The sequence below is a fragment of the Aphelocoma coerulescens genome, chromosome 17 (assembly GCF_041296385.1).
Source record: "Aphelocoma coerulescens isolate FSJ_1873_10779 chromosome 17, UR_Acoe_1.0, whole genome shotgun sequence".
In the NCBI taxonomy this organism is placed as follows: domain Eukaryota; kingdom Metazoa; phylum Chordata; class Aves; order Passeriformes; family Corvidae; genus Aphelocoma; species Aphelocoma coerulescens.
In genome coordinates this window covers 5,338,534-5,358,161 of record NC_091030.1, presented here as the reverse complement: position 1 = coordinate 5,358,161, position 19,628 = coordinate 5,338,534, and the positions used below count along the sequence as shown (strand labels likewise).

Here is a 19,628-nt window from a genome sequence, read left to right as displayed (position 1 = left end):
GAGGTTGTTGCAACAAACACTTCTGTGCTTGAACAATATTGCAATTAATGTCTTTGTGTACAAGTGTTTACACAAGTCACTCACTGCTTTTCTACCATCAATTCTGCACACTCCAAGCTAAAGGTACTTCTCATCAATCCTGCCAGAGACAGGGAAGAAACCCAGACTAGAACTGCATACTAAAGGACACGGGCAATCAGTTAGAATACATCATTAAATATTAAATTGTTATTTAGTCATTAGTTAGCTTCATGCTTTAATTAGACAGGTATCTTGCATAATTGTATGGAAAACTCCACAGGCTGGAAAGTGTTCTACAGGGCCGTGTTTTCCAAGCACTTGTAAAAGGACAATCTGATAGAAAGGAACATATGGGGACGAATCCACACATTCCTGAGCTCCCTTCCAAGGTCCCCACCCTCCAGAGGACAGCCGTGCCAGCAGCACTCCTTGCTCCCATGAACTCTGAGCCCCAGCTGCACTGCGGCAGTTGCAGGAAGGAAAGAAAAATCAGCTTTTCTTTTTCTTCCACTCATTACTGTCAAAAGAGGGCAAGGAAAAAAACCACCCCAGTGTGTGCAGAGTGCGTTACATAAACAAAGCCCAGGTTTCGTCTTGCAGCGCTACCAAAATCTCCACTTGATTGGTGTATCTGAGTATTAAAAGCTCAAACCCTGAACATAACTCGAGCTCAAGCACAGATATGGTTCCCTGAGAAAGCTGTTTTTTCCAGCACTCTTTCAAACAGCCTTTTTCCTCCAGGAAAGGAAGTTACTGCTAAAAACTTCCTTTCCTGCCCAGTCATGCTGTGTTTGAATCCCAACAATACTTCTTTTAAACTGCACCATGTTCAGGAATGACACAGTGGCAGCTGGTCTAATGCACTGCATGGCTGGAGCCCCTCTCTGCTGGTTCTGGTTTTGGGCAGTACTGGGAGAAAATTAAATCCTGGTCAGTCTCTGGAACACTCTACACTCATTCACTGTACAATAAATTCAACTTGCATTTCAATATTAAAAATGACCTTTGCAAAGTCATTTGAAAACATTTAAATTTATTTAATTATTTACATTATTAATCTAGGGAAACATTAAAATTATTTAAATTATCATTTCAAACACTGTTACAATTTTGAAAGCCCAACGGGAGACCTCCTGTGATTTACCCTGGGAGCTGGTTTGCCTCTCACCACAGAAGCCAGGCAATCTGGCTCCTCTTTTTGCTGGAATTGGTTAAAAGAAAGGCTCCTTTTGTAACTACAGTGGAGCCAGTCAATTGTAAAAGAAGTGCTTTAGTGTAGCAATAATGGACTGTTCTTCCTGCAGCCCCAGCGACGTCAGCAGTGTCTGTGCTGCCAGAGCCACCAGGGAGCTCAAAACTCAAAAGTCATGGATGCTGCAGAACAATGCAGTCTCCCTCCCTCCCTGGATGTTATCACCTCCAACTGCAGCACTCCCTGGAATACCAAGCACCCCTCCAAGATGTTCCCAAACCTTCTTGGTTCAACTACATCGTTTGAAGACACCTAGGATACACCTCTGCACTTCTTGCAGGAATCCCATCAACTAGAAGTTGTGCTTTATGTTTTTAAGGTGAAAAGTGCTGGGATGTAACTGTGCCAGGCTGTCCCCAGATAACCAGCGTCATCCCTCCAGCCCCGCCCGGCACAGCCGGTGCTGGGCGATAAGGATGGGGGCTGAGGGAACTTTCCAAGCCCCAGAGAGCAGATCTGGACTATCCTGATGACATTTCACTCCTCCTTTCATGCTGTAAGACTGACATTAGGTCAGCTTATGTCTAACTCAAAAAATCAGAAATGCTTCTTCACACTGCACCATTTTGGTGATGTTATTTAAAAAGAAAAAAAAAATAGCCAACAAAAAGAAGTAGGAAAATTAAGGGAAAAACCCTGAAACAACAAAACAAACTTATTGCTCTCAACCTTCCATCTATGCCTTCCCCAGTCAATAGAAATTATACATAATACCACACAAAAATATACAACTGCAGGTATTTACAGACACCACAGTGCAACAACGATGATGTCAGCAACACCATTCAAGTTCGGGAGCAGCGGAATTGAGGTGGGTTCAACAGGAATTACAGCGGTGCCACACAGCAGAGCTGTCAGCATTTCCCTTACCAAAACATGTTTTCAGGGATTTAAAAGCACAAATGTGAAATACATTCAGTGCTAGGCAGAAGATTTTAGTGTATTTTTAAAAACAGTTACACGAAGCTTAAAAAAATTAAACTCCTTTGCCTGAAAAACAATCAGCTATCAGTACATCATCAAGATCTAAAGAAGTAGTAAAATAATTACTTTCTCTTAAGAAAAGTCCTGATGTGTTACATATATTCAGCATACATGACCCCAGTAGTAGCCTCTAACAGAAATATTTTCCCTATCACAACACTCCTGCTTCCCAAGTAGGCACACATGAACAGCTCAATGCACTTTTTTTTGTTCATCAACATCACACATCGTCAATCTTGTCTAAAGAAGATTTAACTGATCTCAGCTACTCCCTCCTGGGGAACAGGAACAGATTGCTGATCTTTCTTCTCTAAGCAAAAAATGGATGCGAAAATAACCTTCAAAAGGACAGAGAAAAAAAATAAACATTTTTCCCAGCTTTCATTTCTCCCATTCACAGCTCCCTCAAAACACCGGGGAAGAAATAAACCACCATGACTGCCTGGTTTATGGAAGTCCATAAATACTTGTACTGCTGGAAAATCAAAGAGAATCCTTCTGAAAACGTGCACAGCACTGGCTCCTGCAAAGGGAGCCTGAGCATGTTGTGTTACAGAGAAGGAGCTAAAGGATGCCATACCCTATCCTGGAGATTCAAACACTATTGGGACAAAATTGATGCCCAGCCTTTTGGTTTGTTGAATTCAACTTTACAAGATAAGGACATTTTAAGGTTAGACTATGTGCAGCAGAACACTGTGTCCAAATATCCTATTAAGGAAGGTCACAGCCCCAAACCTCCCACAAATTCCAAGCCAGAAAAATCAGTTAAGCACTGCAGTACAAAAAAAAAGTCAAGATGTGCTGAAGTTGCTGCTTGATGCTGTAGACTCCTACAGACTAACCACAGTGCAGGTAAAATTCAAACCAGCCCCAAAATTTAAGCAGGTATTGCAGGGACACAGAAACTGTCGCATTAGAAGAGAAAATAAATGTAAATTGGTTAAACCAAAGTGATTGCAAAGCTGATGATTTAGGCTGACAAGAGGGTTTGAGCACAGCCTCAACTATGCACTTTTAAAATATGAAGACATGTTCATTTTTAGGCATTTAATTTAAAATCCCAATTCCACTATTTAAATAAGAGTACTTGAATTGCCCATCTGAATTTGGTGTCTTTACATACAACGGGGCTTTTTTGGATTTGTTTTTGCTTTAACATCACAGACCTTTGATAAAACTATCCAGGGCTGGCAAGGACTGCACTCTGCTGAGACTCCTGAGAAAGCAAATTATCTTGACTGCATTGCAGAAATGCAGAGTTTACAGGTAATGCAAGATTATATAATTAACCCCAGCGTTTTCCATTCCCATTTGTTATCTTTTCATTGTCATTTTAATTGCAGTATAAACATTTACATCACTACCATTTCCAAATAAAATCTGGTTGCTTGCGTTCCCCAGCTGAACTCTGATCCATACATCCTATTTATTTTATCACCACTGAAACAGAAGTATCACTGTGTAGAAACAGTTACACCACAACAACTCAAGGATTATAAATTTGTGCAAGTGGATGAACAGGAAACAAAGCCAACTTTGAATGCACAATGTTCTACACTGTAAATCTCTTCACAGTTGATTTGCAGATGCTATAAAGAAAAAGATTCTGCTCAGGTATGTTTTAAAACAAAAACCTCTTGGAAAATTAGTCAGTATAAAAACCTGATTATATTGAACTATAACTCCTATAAAACATTCACACATCATGCATCACAGACAAAAATTAAGCAACTCAAAAGTATTAAAGGAAAGGCAGATCAGACACACACTAAATGCAAATAAAGCACCTGCTGTATAGAATAAATTCAAACCAGTGGCTTTTGTTAGAAACAGGTCACTGCAATAAAGGCAGGCAAGTGTGGCAAGGGCACTTCATGCATTACAGAAAAATACCTGGACTTTGATTTTACGAAACGATGACAACATGATGGAAGAATGTAGAGTCTAAAAGGGAGGGGGAAATCAAGATAACATTCAACTAATGACCAGCATAAGGATACAGCTGAATTTTTTTCTGTCACAGTACCTGTTAATTACTTTCCTTTTGCTTCCTTGTCACATAAAACAATGTGGTGTGTTACCCAAGCTACTGAAAATGACAAACCTCCTCATGCAAAAAGGTTACAACATCAACAGGAAAACTTAAGTTAATTCAGTATGTACTAACCTTTGCAGTTAGTTAAAAACAAACCAAAAATCTACCATAATCTGAAGGTCAAAACAGAAAGTAAAGCAAGTTATCTGGACTTGGCAAATGATGGTTCTTGCTACAGCATAAGCGCGTGTGACGGGTTAATTTGAAGACACAAACTCAATCAGAAGTTTTGGAATGTAAATATCTACAAAAATGTTGACTTTCAATTGCCACAACAAAAAAATGGACAAGTAGCAGTTGCAACAGAAGGTATTTTTTGAGATGTAGCTGTTCAGAGCGTCCAATCCACCGAATTTTCAGCTGAAAATTTCCTTGCCTTCCCCACCCCATGGACACGCTGCAATCCCTCCGTGGAAAACTGCAGCAGTGTGTGTGCCTTTGTGCCTGCTGGAGATGTGGAGGTCTCTCTGGCATTTGCACAGCTTCACCTGTGCCAGCTGCAGCAGGGAGCTGGCACATTCCCACTCTGCTGGATCCATGGGCAGCCCTGGGAGCACAGCCCGGGCCGTGCTCGCAGTCTCAGTCTCCATCCACTATCCATGGCATCTGCAGTCTGCTCCACCCCATTCTTCTGCTGCCTATACTCACTCTAGGGACAAATGTAAAAAACAAACTCCCACACTACGCTAACAAGCAGAGGAGGAAAGGGAGGAATTAGTATTAGTTCCTCCGACACAAGGGAAGTGATCAATTGCCCCAAAGATACCAAGTTATTTGTGTTAAGTTACTAAGTTTAGTTGTAAATGTCATAGTTGAGAAATACAGATTTCTCACCAAGAGGTACCACCCTCCCTCAAGAGAATTAAGGCCTCTCTTATCCTACTGCTGTGCAGGAGAAAAATGTGCAAAAATGCTTAAAATGTGTAAACGTAACCATCTTTTTTGTTATTGTTACTACCTCTGTAATTAAAAAATCAACCAGAATTATGTTTAGCTTCCTGAACTACAGATCTCATATAAGCATTATGTCTAAATCTGTTTTTTAAATAAAATTTCTATTTCAGTCTGACCAATACAGACATTGTGGCTTTTTATTTCAACAAGAATGGAAATAAATTACTTCTTGTGAACAATGTAACCTGTTATCTTGGTTCAAGTATTTTCTGCCATTATTACAGTTACAGATTCTGCACACAATGCAGCAGAAAGCATCCCATTTTCAACCTTTTGTCCATCATTTTCTCTGCACAATCTATAAATAAGGACAACTGAAGATTTCAAAGAAGAACTCACTGCTAGTTGTATATAAATGCATGAAAATCCCACAGTGGAATTTAAAATTTATTTTGAACAGATCTGAATCCCTGACTAAGGCCTTTCGGTGAACATAGTCATTGGAATCTTCTGGCACTTTGCTGAAAACAAAAATGCCAAAAGAAAATGGATTATTTGTTTTCCAGAAAGATACCATTTCAGGCCGAGTTGGCTTTTTTTGGGGTTGTTTTTTCGTCGTTTTTCTCTGATGTGTTCATTCGCCATCTCCAGACAACTGCTCTTCAAAACCTATTTAAATATGTATGAAAGACTGCTCAAGAGTCACGTACATTTTCGACTGGAGCACGAAGCTGGTTTATAATAAAACAGCTACAAAAATATCCTGAACAGCCAATATAAACCTGCTGAAAAAATATACAGTGATAATTGCTTGGTTTTCCTTCAATATCAGGGAAAATGGTTGCCCTATTGGCACATATTTATGACCAGCAATGCAGATTTATATCGTTATAACCAGGTAAGGTGCATGCAGGCAACAAATTGAGAAACACTTCACTTGGGTTTATTTTATATTAAAAAAAAAAAAATTAATCAGGGCAGGGACAAATCCTGATTCTTTTACAAAGGAAGCAGTAGACCTTGCTCTACATACAAAGTGACACATGTATGAAAGGAACAGAGATCGGGAGATTCCTTTGAAATGCCTCCCTGCTTGTCAGCGCTGCTAAGCCACCCCCCTGCCCGGAGACCCCCGGGCCCTGCGGAGCGGGCTCTCCTCGATGCCCCGGCCCCTCCATCGCTTCTTCCTTCTCCTCGCCGCATCTCCTGACCTTGGACAGGGCTGGGCAGCCGCGGGAGCCATTGCTGTGCAATGATTCCCGGCGCCGCGGAGCGCCGGGGGCTCCATCCCCCGGGAATTCTCCCCGGGAAATGCTGGGTGGCACCCCTGAAGGGACGGGCGGGCACGGCGGGGGCTGTTACCGGCCGGGGATGTTATTTTCCGCCTGTTTGTGCCTCCTCGGGGCGCTGAATGGGATTCCAGCCGCGGGTCGCGCTGCCCAGGGCGGCTGCGGCCGCTCCCTGTCCGCCCGCCCTTCACCCGCGCCGCGCCCCCGCCCTTCGCTCCGCTCCGCTCGCCCGAGGGCCGCGGGGAGACCCTGGGCCCGGCTCTGCGGCTCCCCGCGATAAAAACCGTCCGGCGGAGCCGCGGAAGGCGAGAACGAGCGGCGGCCGGGACGCCCGCGGAGGCAGGGCCGGCCTCAGCCTCCCCCGGCGCACCCGCACACCTGTGCCCGGCTGTGCGTGCGGGGCTGGGCGAGCCCGAGCCGGGCGCGGTGAAGGCCGCGCGGCGCCCCCCGCCCGCCCTTCGCCCCATCCCCTCACCGGGTCTGTGGGTGCGCAGGCACCTCCCGCCAGCTCCGCGCCCTCCACCACGGACCGCGCGCACCGCCCGCGCCCGCCCTTTTATAGCGCGGCCGGAGGTGACGTCAGCGCCGCAGAGCGGCCCTGCTCGGTCGGCAGAAAGCGCCGAAGGACTTCGGAAAGAATCGGGAAAGGGGTGCGGGGAGGCCACGCCCACCCGAGCTCCACCGGTGAACAGCGGGGAGCCGGAGAAAGCCGAGTGATTCCGGAAAAAGGCGAGCCGTTCCGGAAAGACAGGGGTGTTCGGGAGAAACCGAGGGAGAGGGTCCGGAAAGGAACGAGGGGTTGGTTTCGGAAGCAACCGAGAGGTTCCGGAAAGAGCCGAGCGGCGGAGCAGGGTGCGGAAGGCGTTCGTGCCCTGCAGGGACCGGCCTCGGGCACCACAAAAATACACAATTAGAGGGGGAATCGGTTAAAATGTCCGCGCAGGGGGGCGACAGAGGGGTCTCTGCCCCCTTCTCCGGAGTCAGGGTCAGCTTGGGTCTTAGAGAGTCGAGGTTCTCTGGCTTAGTTATGGGGACAGGTCACCTGTACAGCATCCAGCCCTGCTCAAAGCAGCAGCTTCGTTAGTTTTACATTATATAGAAATGTATTTATATATATATATAAAATACACACCCACATATATATAAAAATTATATACAGAGGTATAGATGTATAGGTAAGAGTGGCTGCTTGAAGCACCGTGCAGTGTCACCCAGAAGCCTGGCAAGGACACGGCATCAAAAGGCTCCGAGCGCCTGTCAAGGGAAAGCTATTTCTGAAAACCTGATGCATAAATTCAAAGACAAATGAGCCTTTAGCATGAAAGCAATGTTTAAAATAGACACATTCTACTCTAAAAAAAAATTAAATAATTAGAGATTAGAGGGCTGGAATGCAGCAAGAATGTTATTGGCTCAAAGTGGTGAGTGGGTTTGATGGCTGTGTGAATTAATAACACTTTATTTGAGTGAAGTACTTAAGTGGAAGCACAGGCACTTATGGTGACATTGCATCCCTGGGACTGCCTGGAACTCCTCTCCAAGCAGAACTCTGACTCACACCAACTTCGATGCAATCTCATCCTGAAGGCAACAGAATTTTCACATCTGTGATGCTCTCCTTGGTCATATTTGATATAAATATACATGTAAAAACACCATGAATATATGCATATGACCGTATTTGCACTGCATCTTCACAACACCAACTGGCTAACATCTAAACCTGCTAAAATGACAAAAACAAGTCAAACATTCAGCTCAAGCAGCAGATACAACCTCAAACGACATCTAAAAATAAATACTGATTCTTATGAAGCACACACATTATTCATTTAGAAAATCTTATTAGTGTTTTGAAAATAGTAGGTTTATGGATGGTCTTTACTGAGGCAGAAAAGGATACCTTGTTTTTTTATAAAAATATATACTTTTATTTACGACACAAATGTTAGAAACCCCTAGTAGCTGTCAGCAAAAAAAGAAGGATTTTATTTCACAAGTACATCATCAAATTCCTCCTTGAGTTTGGCACAGACAGACAATTGTTTCTAACAGACAGGACCAATTACTGTCTTGCCAAAGTGAATCTCCACCGTAATTATGGATATGCAATATATAATTAAAACATCTCCACTCAGTATTAAAAAACCTTGTCCATTTTCAAGTATACTAATGAAAGTTGCATTGCTTCAGAGTTATCTGGCAAAAAGGATACCGGGAGGATATTTCCAATTTCCCAGAACAATCACAAGGTAACAGTAGTCGAAAGAATTCCAGAATCAATTTACGAAATACATAAACCAAATACAAATTTAACTTAGGTACTAGACCATTTTAAAGCCAACATTAAGGGTTTTACAGGCCTGAATTCCAAAGCACATATTACAACCTCTTCTCAGGAATCTCAAGAACTATACAGAAAACCAAATTCATATTCTCATATGGCCTCAACTCCACATTCTACAGCTTCAAATCGAGGTGCCTCTAGGAAGACAAACCCCAGTCTGGTAAAAATAACATTTTCAACTTGCAACAGTGTATTACCAGAATAATTGACTACCTTGTAGAACTTAAAAGTGAATTTTATCATCTTAGAGAAAAAACAGTTCAAGGACATCTCACTGTAAATCCAACAGATTTCCCATCTCCTGTATTCACCAACGAGCTGTGGATTTTCCCAACCGCCCCTCTCCAACAGAAAAAAATCCTAGATCTTCTACTGCTACAGGAGCTCTTCTTTCCCCCACAAACCTTTCGGAGAGTGAGTCTACCTCCCTTCAACTCAGAGTCCTGCCTTTCAGAGTGAAGTTACATCCAAAGGAGACAAGTGTCAGCGTGGTTCAGCCTTTACCAGCCTCACCATAGTTTTTAGATGATGTTGAGACAAACAAGTCCATCAGCATCATTACAGTTGAATTATAAAAGACAGATGTAAGAAGTACAAAAATAAAGTTCTAGCAGTAAGTTTGAGATTGATTACACTGTTAAGAGTTCATAAAGCTGTGAGGTATTTTCAGTTCCACGAGCTGAACAGCACTGTGCAATTTTTCAGTCCAAGAGTCCTTAACCTCCGGAGCCATCAGGACAATGGATTTAAGGCATCTTCCTCATGTTTAAACATATGAAGGAAAAGTCTTGAATTTTCAGTAATTTATTATAAAAGAACTTATAAAGATCTAATGCAAAGATTAACTTCCAAGTTTAACAAATAAATCTTCTTGAATTAAACGTTAAGGTTGATAGAATATTTTATTCTCATTCTTCTAAACTGTGTCCAGGGGCTCCCCATCCAAGAAACGTTGATCTGTTGGAACAAGTCCAGAAGGAGACACTGAGTTAATGACAGGGCTGGAGCCCCTCTGCTCCAGAGCCAGGCTGGGGGTGCTCACCTGAAGAAGAGAAAGCTCCAGGGAGAGCTTAGAACCCCTTCCAGTGCCTTAAAGGGGCTCCTGGAGAGTTTGAGAGGGACTTTGGACAAGGGCCTGGAGGGACAGGACAAGCAGGAATGGCTTCCCACTGACAGAGGGCAGGGTTACATGGGATATCGGGAAGGAATTCTTCCCTGTGAGGGTGGGGAGGCTCTGGCACAGTTTGCCCAGAGAAGCCGTGGCTGCTCACCCCTGGAAGTGTCCAAGGCCAGGTTGGGCCTGGTTTAGTGGAAGGTGTTCCTGCCCATGGCAGGGGTTGGAATGAGATGATCTTTAAGGCCCCTTCCAACCCAAACCACTCTGTGATTCGATGCACAGAATATATTTTGCCTTTATGTGTAAACAAAAAGCCAGGTCTGAAAGCACTGACATCCAGGGGAAAGGAAATACAGACCCATTTATGTTCTCCAAAAGGAAGGTGTCAGAATGCCCTTTGGTAATGGAATTTCCTCTGCCTGTAGACATTTCTAATGGAGAGAAAGACAAATAATACAGAGAAATAAATGTGTATCTTAATTTGGCATCTCTTCTGAGGAATTCTGATGGCTCTTACCGTATATTCAAAGCATTGCTAATAAAACGTACCAGAATTAATTAGAAAATGAAAGTACAACTTCAAAGCTGTCATATTTTAATATCATAGTCTAAGTCAACATTCAGAGAACAATTTAAACAATCAAGTATTTTACAGTTTTGCAATCTTTATTAAAAATATATGCAGAATGCAATGCTAAACAAGCACTACAGAGAGCAGTTCAAAGGGTCACTTCCCCATATATCTAATCAGGACAAGTGCTCAAACCAAGCAACTACTGATAAGAAATAGCCGTGACAGAAATGACTCAGCAGAATCCTCCTCAACCTGTACATCTCCTCTCACTGCTCTTCCTTTATAATCAAAATACATTTTCATTGATAAAAATCAGATGTGAGGTAAGAAAGCAGCGAGATGTTTGACATCATAACTATCATTAAGGTAATTCAGTAATTGAAAAGTTACAGAAGATGGGTTAAATCATAGAGAGAGGTCTGAATTATCAGGTGTGCTGCAAGAAGTGCCAGCCTCATTATCCAAATGATGCATATATTCAATGATGGGGAAAAACAAAAACCAAACCAAAACACTTGAAAATGAAATGAACAAAAAAAAAACCCCAAAAATGCTCTACCTGCACGAAATTCTTCAAACGTGACAAACAGCCCATCTGGCCAGAGCTGGTCACAGCTTCAATTCTGCAGAAACAACAGCACGTTTAAAAATCTATTCACAAAGTTGGGTTTGATTCACAAGTGGGTGTGGGGGTGGATGGCAGAGATTGGAAAACATGGATGAGTCATTTAAGAGCAAACACCAACATTCCTAACCCCAGATATCATACCTTGGGATATAGGATTTCTGGATAAAGAACATTGTTTTCCAGAACTGAATCCCATACTGCTTCATCAGAGCATTGCCACACACCTGTGATACAGAAAGGCACAAAGAGCAGGTTACAGAACTGGGTTTCAGGCGTGCATGACAGCTGCAATGAACCTGTTCCATACTAATGACTTAATGCTTTATTCAGACATTTAAAGAAATACCCCTACATTAAACAAGCAAATCTTCTAAATGCTGTTACTGCTACCACAATCACCTTTTTTCCTGTTGACTGTGGTGGCCACTGACACGAATTTTGTTATCCTTCATTTCACCCCATTCTTCCTCCAGAAATAGTTCTCTTCCCTAACACCATTTGCTGGGGCACACTGTGGTCATTTCCCCACTGTGATTACTGCTGTGTGCAATGATTCATCAGCCTTCTCCACACAGGCAGTTTACAGGACAAATGACTGTAAAAGACTCTGACTTCACTACCCCTAACATAATCCCCTCCTCCAATGGGGTATTTCATTTCCCAATTTCTCATCTGTACTTTTATGGTTCTTTAAAAGCATTTGAAGAGCAGAGAAGCTGCTTGTGTTCAACAGTGTTTGTGTCCCTTGACTTCAGCCTTTAACTTTGGCTCTTATTTAGCACAGGCCTGTATCTTAGGCTATAAGATTAATATCCATCAGGCTGTGATCTTTTCAGCCTGAAAAACTGACCCTGTTTTATGAACCAATTTGGCTGGCACAGCCACAGGACCTCCTTGCACTGTATGAACTGCCAAGTGCTTAGAACAGACCTTATGTAAGATCATACAACTATTTTTAAAATACCAGGAACCTTAAACAGAATCAAATACAACAACAGAAGTTGTGTTTATAAAAACTTAAGTTTTGAAATCATTCAGCTCCAAAGCTATATTTGCAAGAACGTGGAAATATTCCCATTCCTTTCTGAAGGAATAAGAACAGGTTAAAAAAACCTGTTGTCAATCTCAGCTCAGCAATCCCTTCAGAACCTGAAAGGGATCTAAACTGGTGACATTTAACTACTACCAGTTATCCACACCACTCACTTCCAGGAAATCCAAAAGCAGCATAGCTGTCACATCTGCCAGAGGCTCCAGATTCAACATCTGTGCAAGCCAGCGCCAACCATAGCTCAGACCATGAGGATGTGCCTACAAGGCAAGAAAAGAAGCTACTCAGCACTTGCTTTATAACCTGTAAAACACAATTATCAAAACAGACAGTTTTCTGATTTACTTTCTTCTTTATAAAACTTGATCATTGTGAAAACATAAAGGAAGTAAAAGTCCACACCATTAATTACTTGGCATTGCTTTGTTCATCATAGTTATGACCATTTCCCTTCAAACGTGTCCTGAGGTAGTTTAAATTCAGCACACCTTAACTACAAAACAAGCTTCTAATACATTTAATAGACTCCTGGGATAGTAACAAGGTTCTAAGTATAATGCCTGTATACATACTCCTTGTTTGTTTCCATAAGGCCACCGGAGTTGAATGATGGCAGCATAGAGACGAATCATTCCTGACATCCTTTTAAGAAAATGATCTTGTTCTTCCACCTTAGAATCATGAACTTCATATCCAAGCATCCTAAGTATGAGAAAACATTCTACTATTAGTACAGCAAAACACATTCACTTGAGTCCCTGCAGCTCTCAGCTTACTTGAAGTCAACTGTACTGGGAATAGGGATTCTTCAAAGCCATGCAAGAATTATTGCAAAGGCTGATCATGACCCTCTGGACTGTATGTTCCACCATTTGGTGAGGCACTGGAACAAGTCACAGAGAAGCTGTGGCTCCCCCATCCAAGAAAACATTCAAGGACGGGTTAGATGGGGCTCTGAGCAACCTGGTCTAGTGGAAGGTGTCCCTGCCATGGCAGGGGACTGGAACAAGACAGTTTTTACACACTTGTGAATGAACCTCTGGAGTCAATGCCTATGTGCTCAGGGATGGGGGAAAGTGGAGTTCACTCAGAATAGTCTTCACCCTTGCAGGGCTCATGCAGAAAAAGTCCAGAAATAAATTTACCTCTGATACTCTTCCATAGAAGTCCCTTCTTTCCGAGCAGGGTAAAATGGCACAGAATATGGGCACTTTTTGTGCAGATGAGCTAAAAAGATGTCTCCGACTCGAGGATGTAATTCCCAGATTCCTGAGAGCACCACAGCAATTGGGAAAGCTGAATCACGGTGAAAAGATACTTCTCCTTCCCCGTGTTTCTGGAGGGTGGAAAAGGAAAGTCAGCCACTACTCCTTCAAGCCATTTCTCAGGCAAAAAAAAAAAAATCCTCGTTTTTGTAGTTAGCCTTTAGTAAAGGATCTGAACATTTCCATGGCTATGAAGTCAAGGATAGAAAAGCTGATGAAGCCACATGTCCTCAGCTCCCACGGAGGACAACAAACTTTGGCTTAGGATAGAAAAATGGGATTAGCAAACACAGGCCCAAAGTGCAGGCTGCACAGATATTCTCAACCCAAACAATCATTTTCAAATGTTAACAAATCAGTCACAGTTTTACTCCGTGGGCTGATTTTTGCATGCATTTGTTCCTGCAGGGCTAAAAAATTCAAACAGTCCAAATTTTACAAATAAAGACTAGAGAAAAATACTGCCAACTTCAAAAAACAACTTAAACTATGACATTTCATTTCTTGAGAGGTGCTAACAACAAAGCAGGGACTGAAGTTTGCCTCTTGAGCCTTAGTGTTGCGGTTTTTTGTTCCCCAAATTCTGCCAAGATATAAGGTTTGAGCCTATACACAGTTTTGTGATACACCATAAATTAACTACCAAACTATTTTCCACAACACTATACCTACCTAGTTCAAAATATGTAAGATGTAAGCCCGAAAATTAAGAGAGTTTTTCCTACTAGAAGAAATAAAATAAGGAGTGGAAGGGAAGAGAAACTAAGTTCTTTCATTGCATTAATATAGGCAAACTGAACACCCAGTGATTTTGTTCTTCATAGCTGAAAAGACAGTTCAGCATCCAAAAGCATCTCCTAGAGCACTGGCTACCTGTGCCACCCCGAAGAAGAGATTTCCTCACCACAAACTTCTCTGCAAGTTTGTAACAAACAAACTCCAGCCCCTGTGGATGCTGAGTCACGGACACCGTTTGCCCTTCAGTCTGAACAGGCTTCCCAGACAGCAGGTTATTGATCTTGTCAAACACCTCTCTCAGCTTAGAGCCTGCAAATACATAAGGAATGTATGGAGACAGAAGATAAAGGAACAGCAGACAAGTCTTACCCAGACAACATCAAGCTCACAACCACCAGACCCACAACCCAAAGGGCACCTTTGCTCCATCTGATTAACCAAACTTGATCCTGAGGAAGAAAGATGCCCCTGAGGGAAGCAACAGGCCTTCAAAACACAAGCAAACACTACTGCACAGATAGGCTGTGTGTGGGTCAGCTTTCCGCTGTAGGGATAATTACAGGAACACTTGATATGATTGTGCCCTGATAAAATCTTTAAAGCAAAAGGAATTTCAGTGGGATTGAGCTCTTGGTGTTTTCCTGACCTGATATGCTAGAGATCTGGCTCACAGGGATTGTAGCTGCTTTCTGCAAGTTTGTTTTTATCTTCTTCACCTGGAGAACAAACAAACAAACAAACAAACAAACAACTTTAAAATCCTTTCCAAACAAGTATATATCTGTAATAGTTTGGATGAGTAGACTGGTAACAGAGGCTGCTAAAACAGAATTTTTTACTTTTTTTTTTATGAAAGCTATCCTATTTATCCTAGAAATTAAGATAATCTCTCTTCAACAGTACTAATAATTTGTTCATACCTCAGTGTTGCCTTTGCAGTTTCCAATTTCACTGAAAGCAGCAACACATTGCTCAGCAGCATCCTGAAGCTGCTGGTACCACTCCATGATACTTTCTTCTGTTTTAACTTGAAGCCCTGTTATTATAAAAAACCAAAAAAGATGGTAATTAAGAAAAACCTAAACCCCTAGTGAGAAAACTCATTTTTAAAAAATGCAAGGCAAAGAAATAAAAAAGATCAAAAAAAAACCCTAACCAACCTTCCTTCTGCTGCTTTCCTCCCGACTGCTGTGCAGGGGCAGGAGTCTGACTCTTCATCTGCTCTTTTTTCTCTAATTCTTTCTGCTTTTGTTTCTCTTCCTCTTCATCTTTCCTCTTTTTTTCTTCCAGAGCTGCAGTGATTTCCTGCTGCATGCTGGATATCAACCCTCGCATCTCCTGCAGGGCTCGTTCAGTGCTGGCCACATCTGCTTGAGTAGGAAACCCTCTCTGTAGAGAAATGGGAGAGGTAACACAGCATTAACCTTCTGTTCAAGAAGCAAGAGTAAGGAGCCTTTGAAGCATTTGTCTTCAGATAATCTGGGAGCTAACTACATATTTTATTCCCATCTCCTTTTATTTGTACATAACATTGGTCATAATATTTGCAAATATAAGTCCATTACTAAATCTCATCAGATCTTGGACAACAAAAATTCAGAATACACTTGGACAAGTGCAAGTGAACTCCCGTGCAAAGCCTTGACAGCTCCCTCTGCTGAAAGCCAGTTGTGACAAGCTAGAACAAAGGATTAGCCTCATTAGTAGTTTATTTTTCAAGATTTGTATCCCATCTTAGAGAGAAAAAATGTCAAGGAAGCCCAGCTACTGCAGAAAAGCTTATGACCAGAGGAGAATCATAAGATGTTCAGTATTTAACAATTCATGAACCAGTCCACTGTCACAGAAGGGAATTTTACAGCACCAAGAGTTTGAAGCAATTTAATTTGAATCTTTCTCCTGTAGAAGTTCTCATGCATTTTTATAAGCCATTTTCAAGAGAACAGCTGAAGTGCCAGAGGAAAGAATTCCCCTTTAACATTGGGCACTTTACAGGATGAGTATCTAAAAACGCTGCTCTGACATATTATTTAAGGGCCTCATGACAAGCTGCCTCTGAAGACAACTACAGGGAACTTTATGAAGGAATGACAGCCAAAGTTAACAACTCCAGAGCCTGTACCTCGCTCGTGGTGCGGATGAGCCCTGACACCAGTCCACAGATCTGGTTGCCACGATTGCTGTACGCAGACAGATCAATTCTGGGCAAGTCTTTGTGCCTGTAGTTGGGATCAATCTGCTGGTTCAGCTGCAGCAGTTCCTCCTGGATGGAATAAAGGCGACGCAGTCTCTCCTGGCCCTCTTCCTTCCGCAAACGTTCCAGCTCTTCCTGGCGCTGCCTCTGCTGCTCTGCCTCACGCAATTTTAGGTTCAGTATCTGGGGAGACAAAGACACAAGAGTCATAAAATACTTCAATAACTCCAGTTTTACAGTTCCTTCCTGGTCTGATGACTCCAGCTTTACAGGGCCTTCCTGTTCCTATGACACAAGTGCCTTTACTGCATTTCCACACTGCAGCAGGTGCCCAGGATAGCACCAGAAAATCCATCCTCACTCCAGGGTGTCATGGAAATACAAATAAATCAATTGGTCTTTCCAGTTCCCACCCAGCAGTGATGAAAGACAAAAAGTCTTTTAAGAAAGACAATTCTTAAGAGTCTCAGACCTTTGCTCTATGTCGGTGTTCTTCCTTCAACTTCTCTTGCTGCCCCTGAGCCTCCTTTGAACTACAATACACATAAAGACAGAAAAACTGTATTTAAGACATATAGGAGACATAACACAAACCACATACAGTAAGTTATTCTTAAAACAAGCTAAAGGAACTTTAACTATCACAAATATTGTCTTTTTCTAACCACTGAAACCTCAACAATAGCCAGACATCTACTCTGACAGCCATCCACTCTAACAGGATAGCTAATGTAAGACAAGCAGCAGGTGAGATTTCCAACCACAAGTGACTAGCACAGAATTGTCAGGCACAGGAATTATTCCTCATTTTGATTAAATGCTATAAAATTCTAAGGATACCAGAGGTAATCTCACCTCTTCTCCATTACTTCTTGCAACTCTTGGAATTCCTGATGCCGCTTTAGCTCCCTCAGTTCATCAAAGCGCTTCAGCTGCTCACTGGCCTGGGCATAGGCTGCCCTCACCATCTGCTCCTGCTCCTCCTGCCGCTGTCTCAGCCTCTCCTGCATTACAGAAGGGCCAGAGGCACCAAAGGTGGTCATTGAACAATTTGGACAGAAAAAACCACAAACTAAACTGCCCAGCATTTATAATTTGCTGTCCTTGCACTGTTACATCTGACTGTGGAGCTCTCCTACGATTCACACACCCCCTCAACCATTTTTGCTTACCTTTGCTTTCAGCCTGTGCATCTCCTCGTACATCCGAATGCAGCCTTCGACTTTTGCAACTTTAGATGACAGAACTGCTGGAACAACTTCTTGATTTATTTCCAGGGGACTAAGATGATCATTTTCCTGCATGGTCAGCATAAAAGCAAAATCAGTGACTAAGCACAGGATCAGCAACTCATGGATGAAAACAGATAAAGCAAGTCTCTGAAACTTATTTGTGGAGAAACAGACAAAGGAGTCAACAAACACACATTTCTAGAGCAGTTATGTACTCAATAGTGCAACCTCACTATTTTGAGTATCCTCCAGCATATTTATGAGATTGGGATAATTACTTTTCCAATCACTAAAACTGGGAGCAGACATACCAAGAGTCTCAAGGACATTGACAAAGGCCAACTGACACCTGGAAAGCCCAGAAATCCCCTCATTAACAGTCAGGGAAGATGTTACACTGGAAGAAGTCAGGACAAGTTTATACTTTGAGTCATTCTTCAGGACGAGTCTTGAGACATTCTTATGAAGTTTATCACATCTTGCTGCTTCATTAATATATTTTCCTCACAATACATTTCTTAAGTCTCACTAGAGGCAGAATGATACAAAACTTTGCTGCTCAGTATCACTGTCACGTGGTGAAGTCATCATTGAACAAAACAATGGACATTTCTCTTTCCACAGACAAACCATGAAATGGCTTAATCAACTTAATTACGTCCACAACTCAACTGCTCATTGCCCAGCTTCCAACTCTCCTGGCTTGTAAAGTAGTCAGAACACATGTAAGTCACTCAAAGACTCCAGAGAACCCGAGGTGGTAACTCATGGACTTTTATAACAGCCCTGACCTTCCTCTGTGACCTTATCCTTCCAAATGGATGAATCCTGTGCTGCTAATCCATGACACAACAGAGCTCCAACTATTTTCCTTAGTTATGGTGAAAAATGGAGTTTGCTTTGGGTCTACAGTGAAACACTTTTCTATGAAAGTCTTGTTAATACCAATTTTATCAACACCTGTTCATGCTACAAAAAATTAAAACTAAGGATGTTTTCCCCATAAATTAACAGAGCACAAACCTGCTTTAATCTGAAAATTTATGGCAGCAAGTTATGACTTTTTTTTCTCACAGCTGCTCCATAAACATATGGATTATAATCAGAGAGCTACCTTGGTCTCACTGGGCTCTGCAGATGAAGGTGGTGAAAAGCTCTGGTGGCTGTCAGGCGGGATCTTCTCTGCAGACGCCCGCTTTAGGAGGGGAGTGGATTGTTTGGGCGTTGAAGTTCCGGTGGGTGTGATTTCTTGGGCTAATTGCCCACTAAGGCTGTCCAGCACCCAGCCGCAGTAAGGGGAGAGCTCAACGGGGGCCACACATCCTTCCAAGGCAGCCTTGAGAGAAAACATTCTCCGTGAAAGCGACACAGCCTTAACATTCAATAAAACTTTAACACACCGTGAGCACACCTGCACAGCCAGTAGCTGCTTTATCATCGCAGCTCAGTATCCCATTTAACCTTTTTTTTTCTCCTGTCTTCCCAACACTTTTTCTGGACTCTCCTACTTTTGCAGGACATTTGAACCCCCTCGGGCCAGCCCCGCTCCCTGACCCCGCGCTCCCGAGCCCGGGATCCTGTCTGGAGGTATTTCAAGCCCTGAGTATCACCGAGATGCGCGGTCGGTGTTTCCCAGCGAGCAGGGCCGACTCCCGGGGTGAGCCCTCACCTCATCCTCCTGCCAGCGGCTGCAGTAGCTCAGTCGGCCCTTGCTGGAGAGGCGCAGGGCCTCCAGAGTCTCAAAGCGGAGCTGCCACGACTCCATGGCGACCTTGTCCCAGTCCAGGCGGGCCCTCGCGGCCCCCGGGGTCCCTCACGGCCCCCGGGGTCCCTCACGGCCGGGCCGGACCCGTCCCGCCCCTTCCGGGCCGCAATGGCCGCATGCGCCTCGTGCCGGGCGGGAAGGGCGGTGCCCGCCCCCTGGCGGACAGGCGGGGCCGTGCC

General features: G+C 43.1%; 2 protein-coding genes across 9 annotated transcripts in view; both read right to left on the bottom strand.

Moving 5' to 3' along the window:
* The window catches only part of SPTAN1 (spectrin alpha, non-erythrocytic 1), a 46,205-nt gene extending 39,113 nt beyond the window's left edge, over positions 1-7,092 (bottom strand). For 4 of the 8 annotated variants that reach the window (XM_069031547.1, XM_069031550.1, XM_069031549.1 and 1 more), the window contains exons 1-2: positions 7,014-7,064; positions 4,154-4,204 (exon numbers count right to left, since the gene is read on the bottom strand). In XM_069031547.1, coding sequence (XP_068887648.1) covers positions 4,154-4,186 — 33 coding nt within the window. In that variant the 5' untranslated portion in view covers positions 4,187-4,204; positions 7,014-7,064. Of the gene's footprint in view, positions 1-4,153; positions 4,205-7,013 lie in introns of all 8 variants that reach the window. The other 4 variants (XM_069031553.1, XM_069031552.1, XM_069031554.1 and 1 more) reach the window with 2 other exon arrangements.
* A 2,007-nt stretch (positions 7,093-9,099) lies between these two features.
* Positions 9,100-19,542, bottom strand: GLE1 (GLE1 RNA export mediator). Its single transcript, XM_069031769.1, has 17 exons — positions 19,354-19,542; positions 18,799-19,020; positions 17,625-17,750; positions 17,308-17,456; positions 16,925-16,985; positions 16,381-16,635; positions 15,419-15,647; positions 15,179-15,294; positions 14,905-14,974; positions 14,425-14,567; positions 13,401-13,591; positions 12,828-12,957; positions 12,411-12,515; positions 11,346-11,428; positions 11,136-11,199; positions 10,361-10,433; positions 9,100-9,842 (listed from the first exon to the last, which is right to left on the bottom strand). Exons 1-16 carry the CDS (start codon positions 19,447-19,449, stop codon positions 10,365-10,367), a joined length of 2,109 nt encoding a protein of 702 aa, XP_068887870.1. The 5' UTR covers positions 19,450-19,542; the 3' UTR covers positions 9,100-9,842; positions 10,361-10,364.
* Between the last annotated feature and the right edge of the window lie 86 nt (positions 19,543-19,628).

Bases quoted from the DNA above. Each gene is read 5' to 3' on its own strand.
- GLE1 (XM_069031769.1), bottom strand. From the start codon at position 19,449: ATGGAGTCGTGGCAGCTCCGCTTTGAGACTCTGGAGGCCCTGCGCCTC. The intron at 17,751-18,798 runs GTAGCTCTCTGA...CTGACCATGCAG, and splicing joins CAGAGCCCAGTGAGACCAAG to GAAAATGATCATCTTAGTCC. The intron at 11,429-12,410 runs GTGAGTGGTGTG...TCTGTATCACAG, and splicing joins TGCTTTTGGATTTCCTGGAA to GTGTGTGGCAATGCTCTGAT.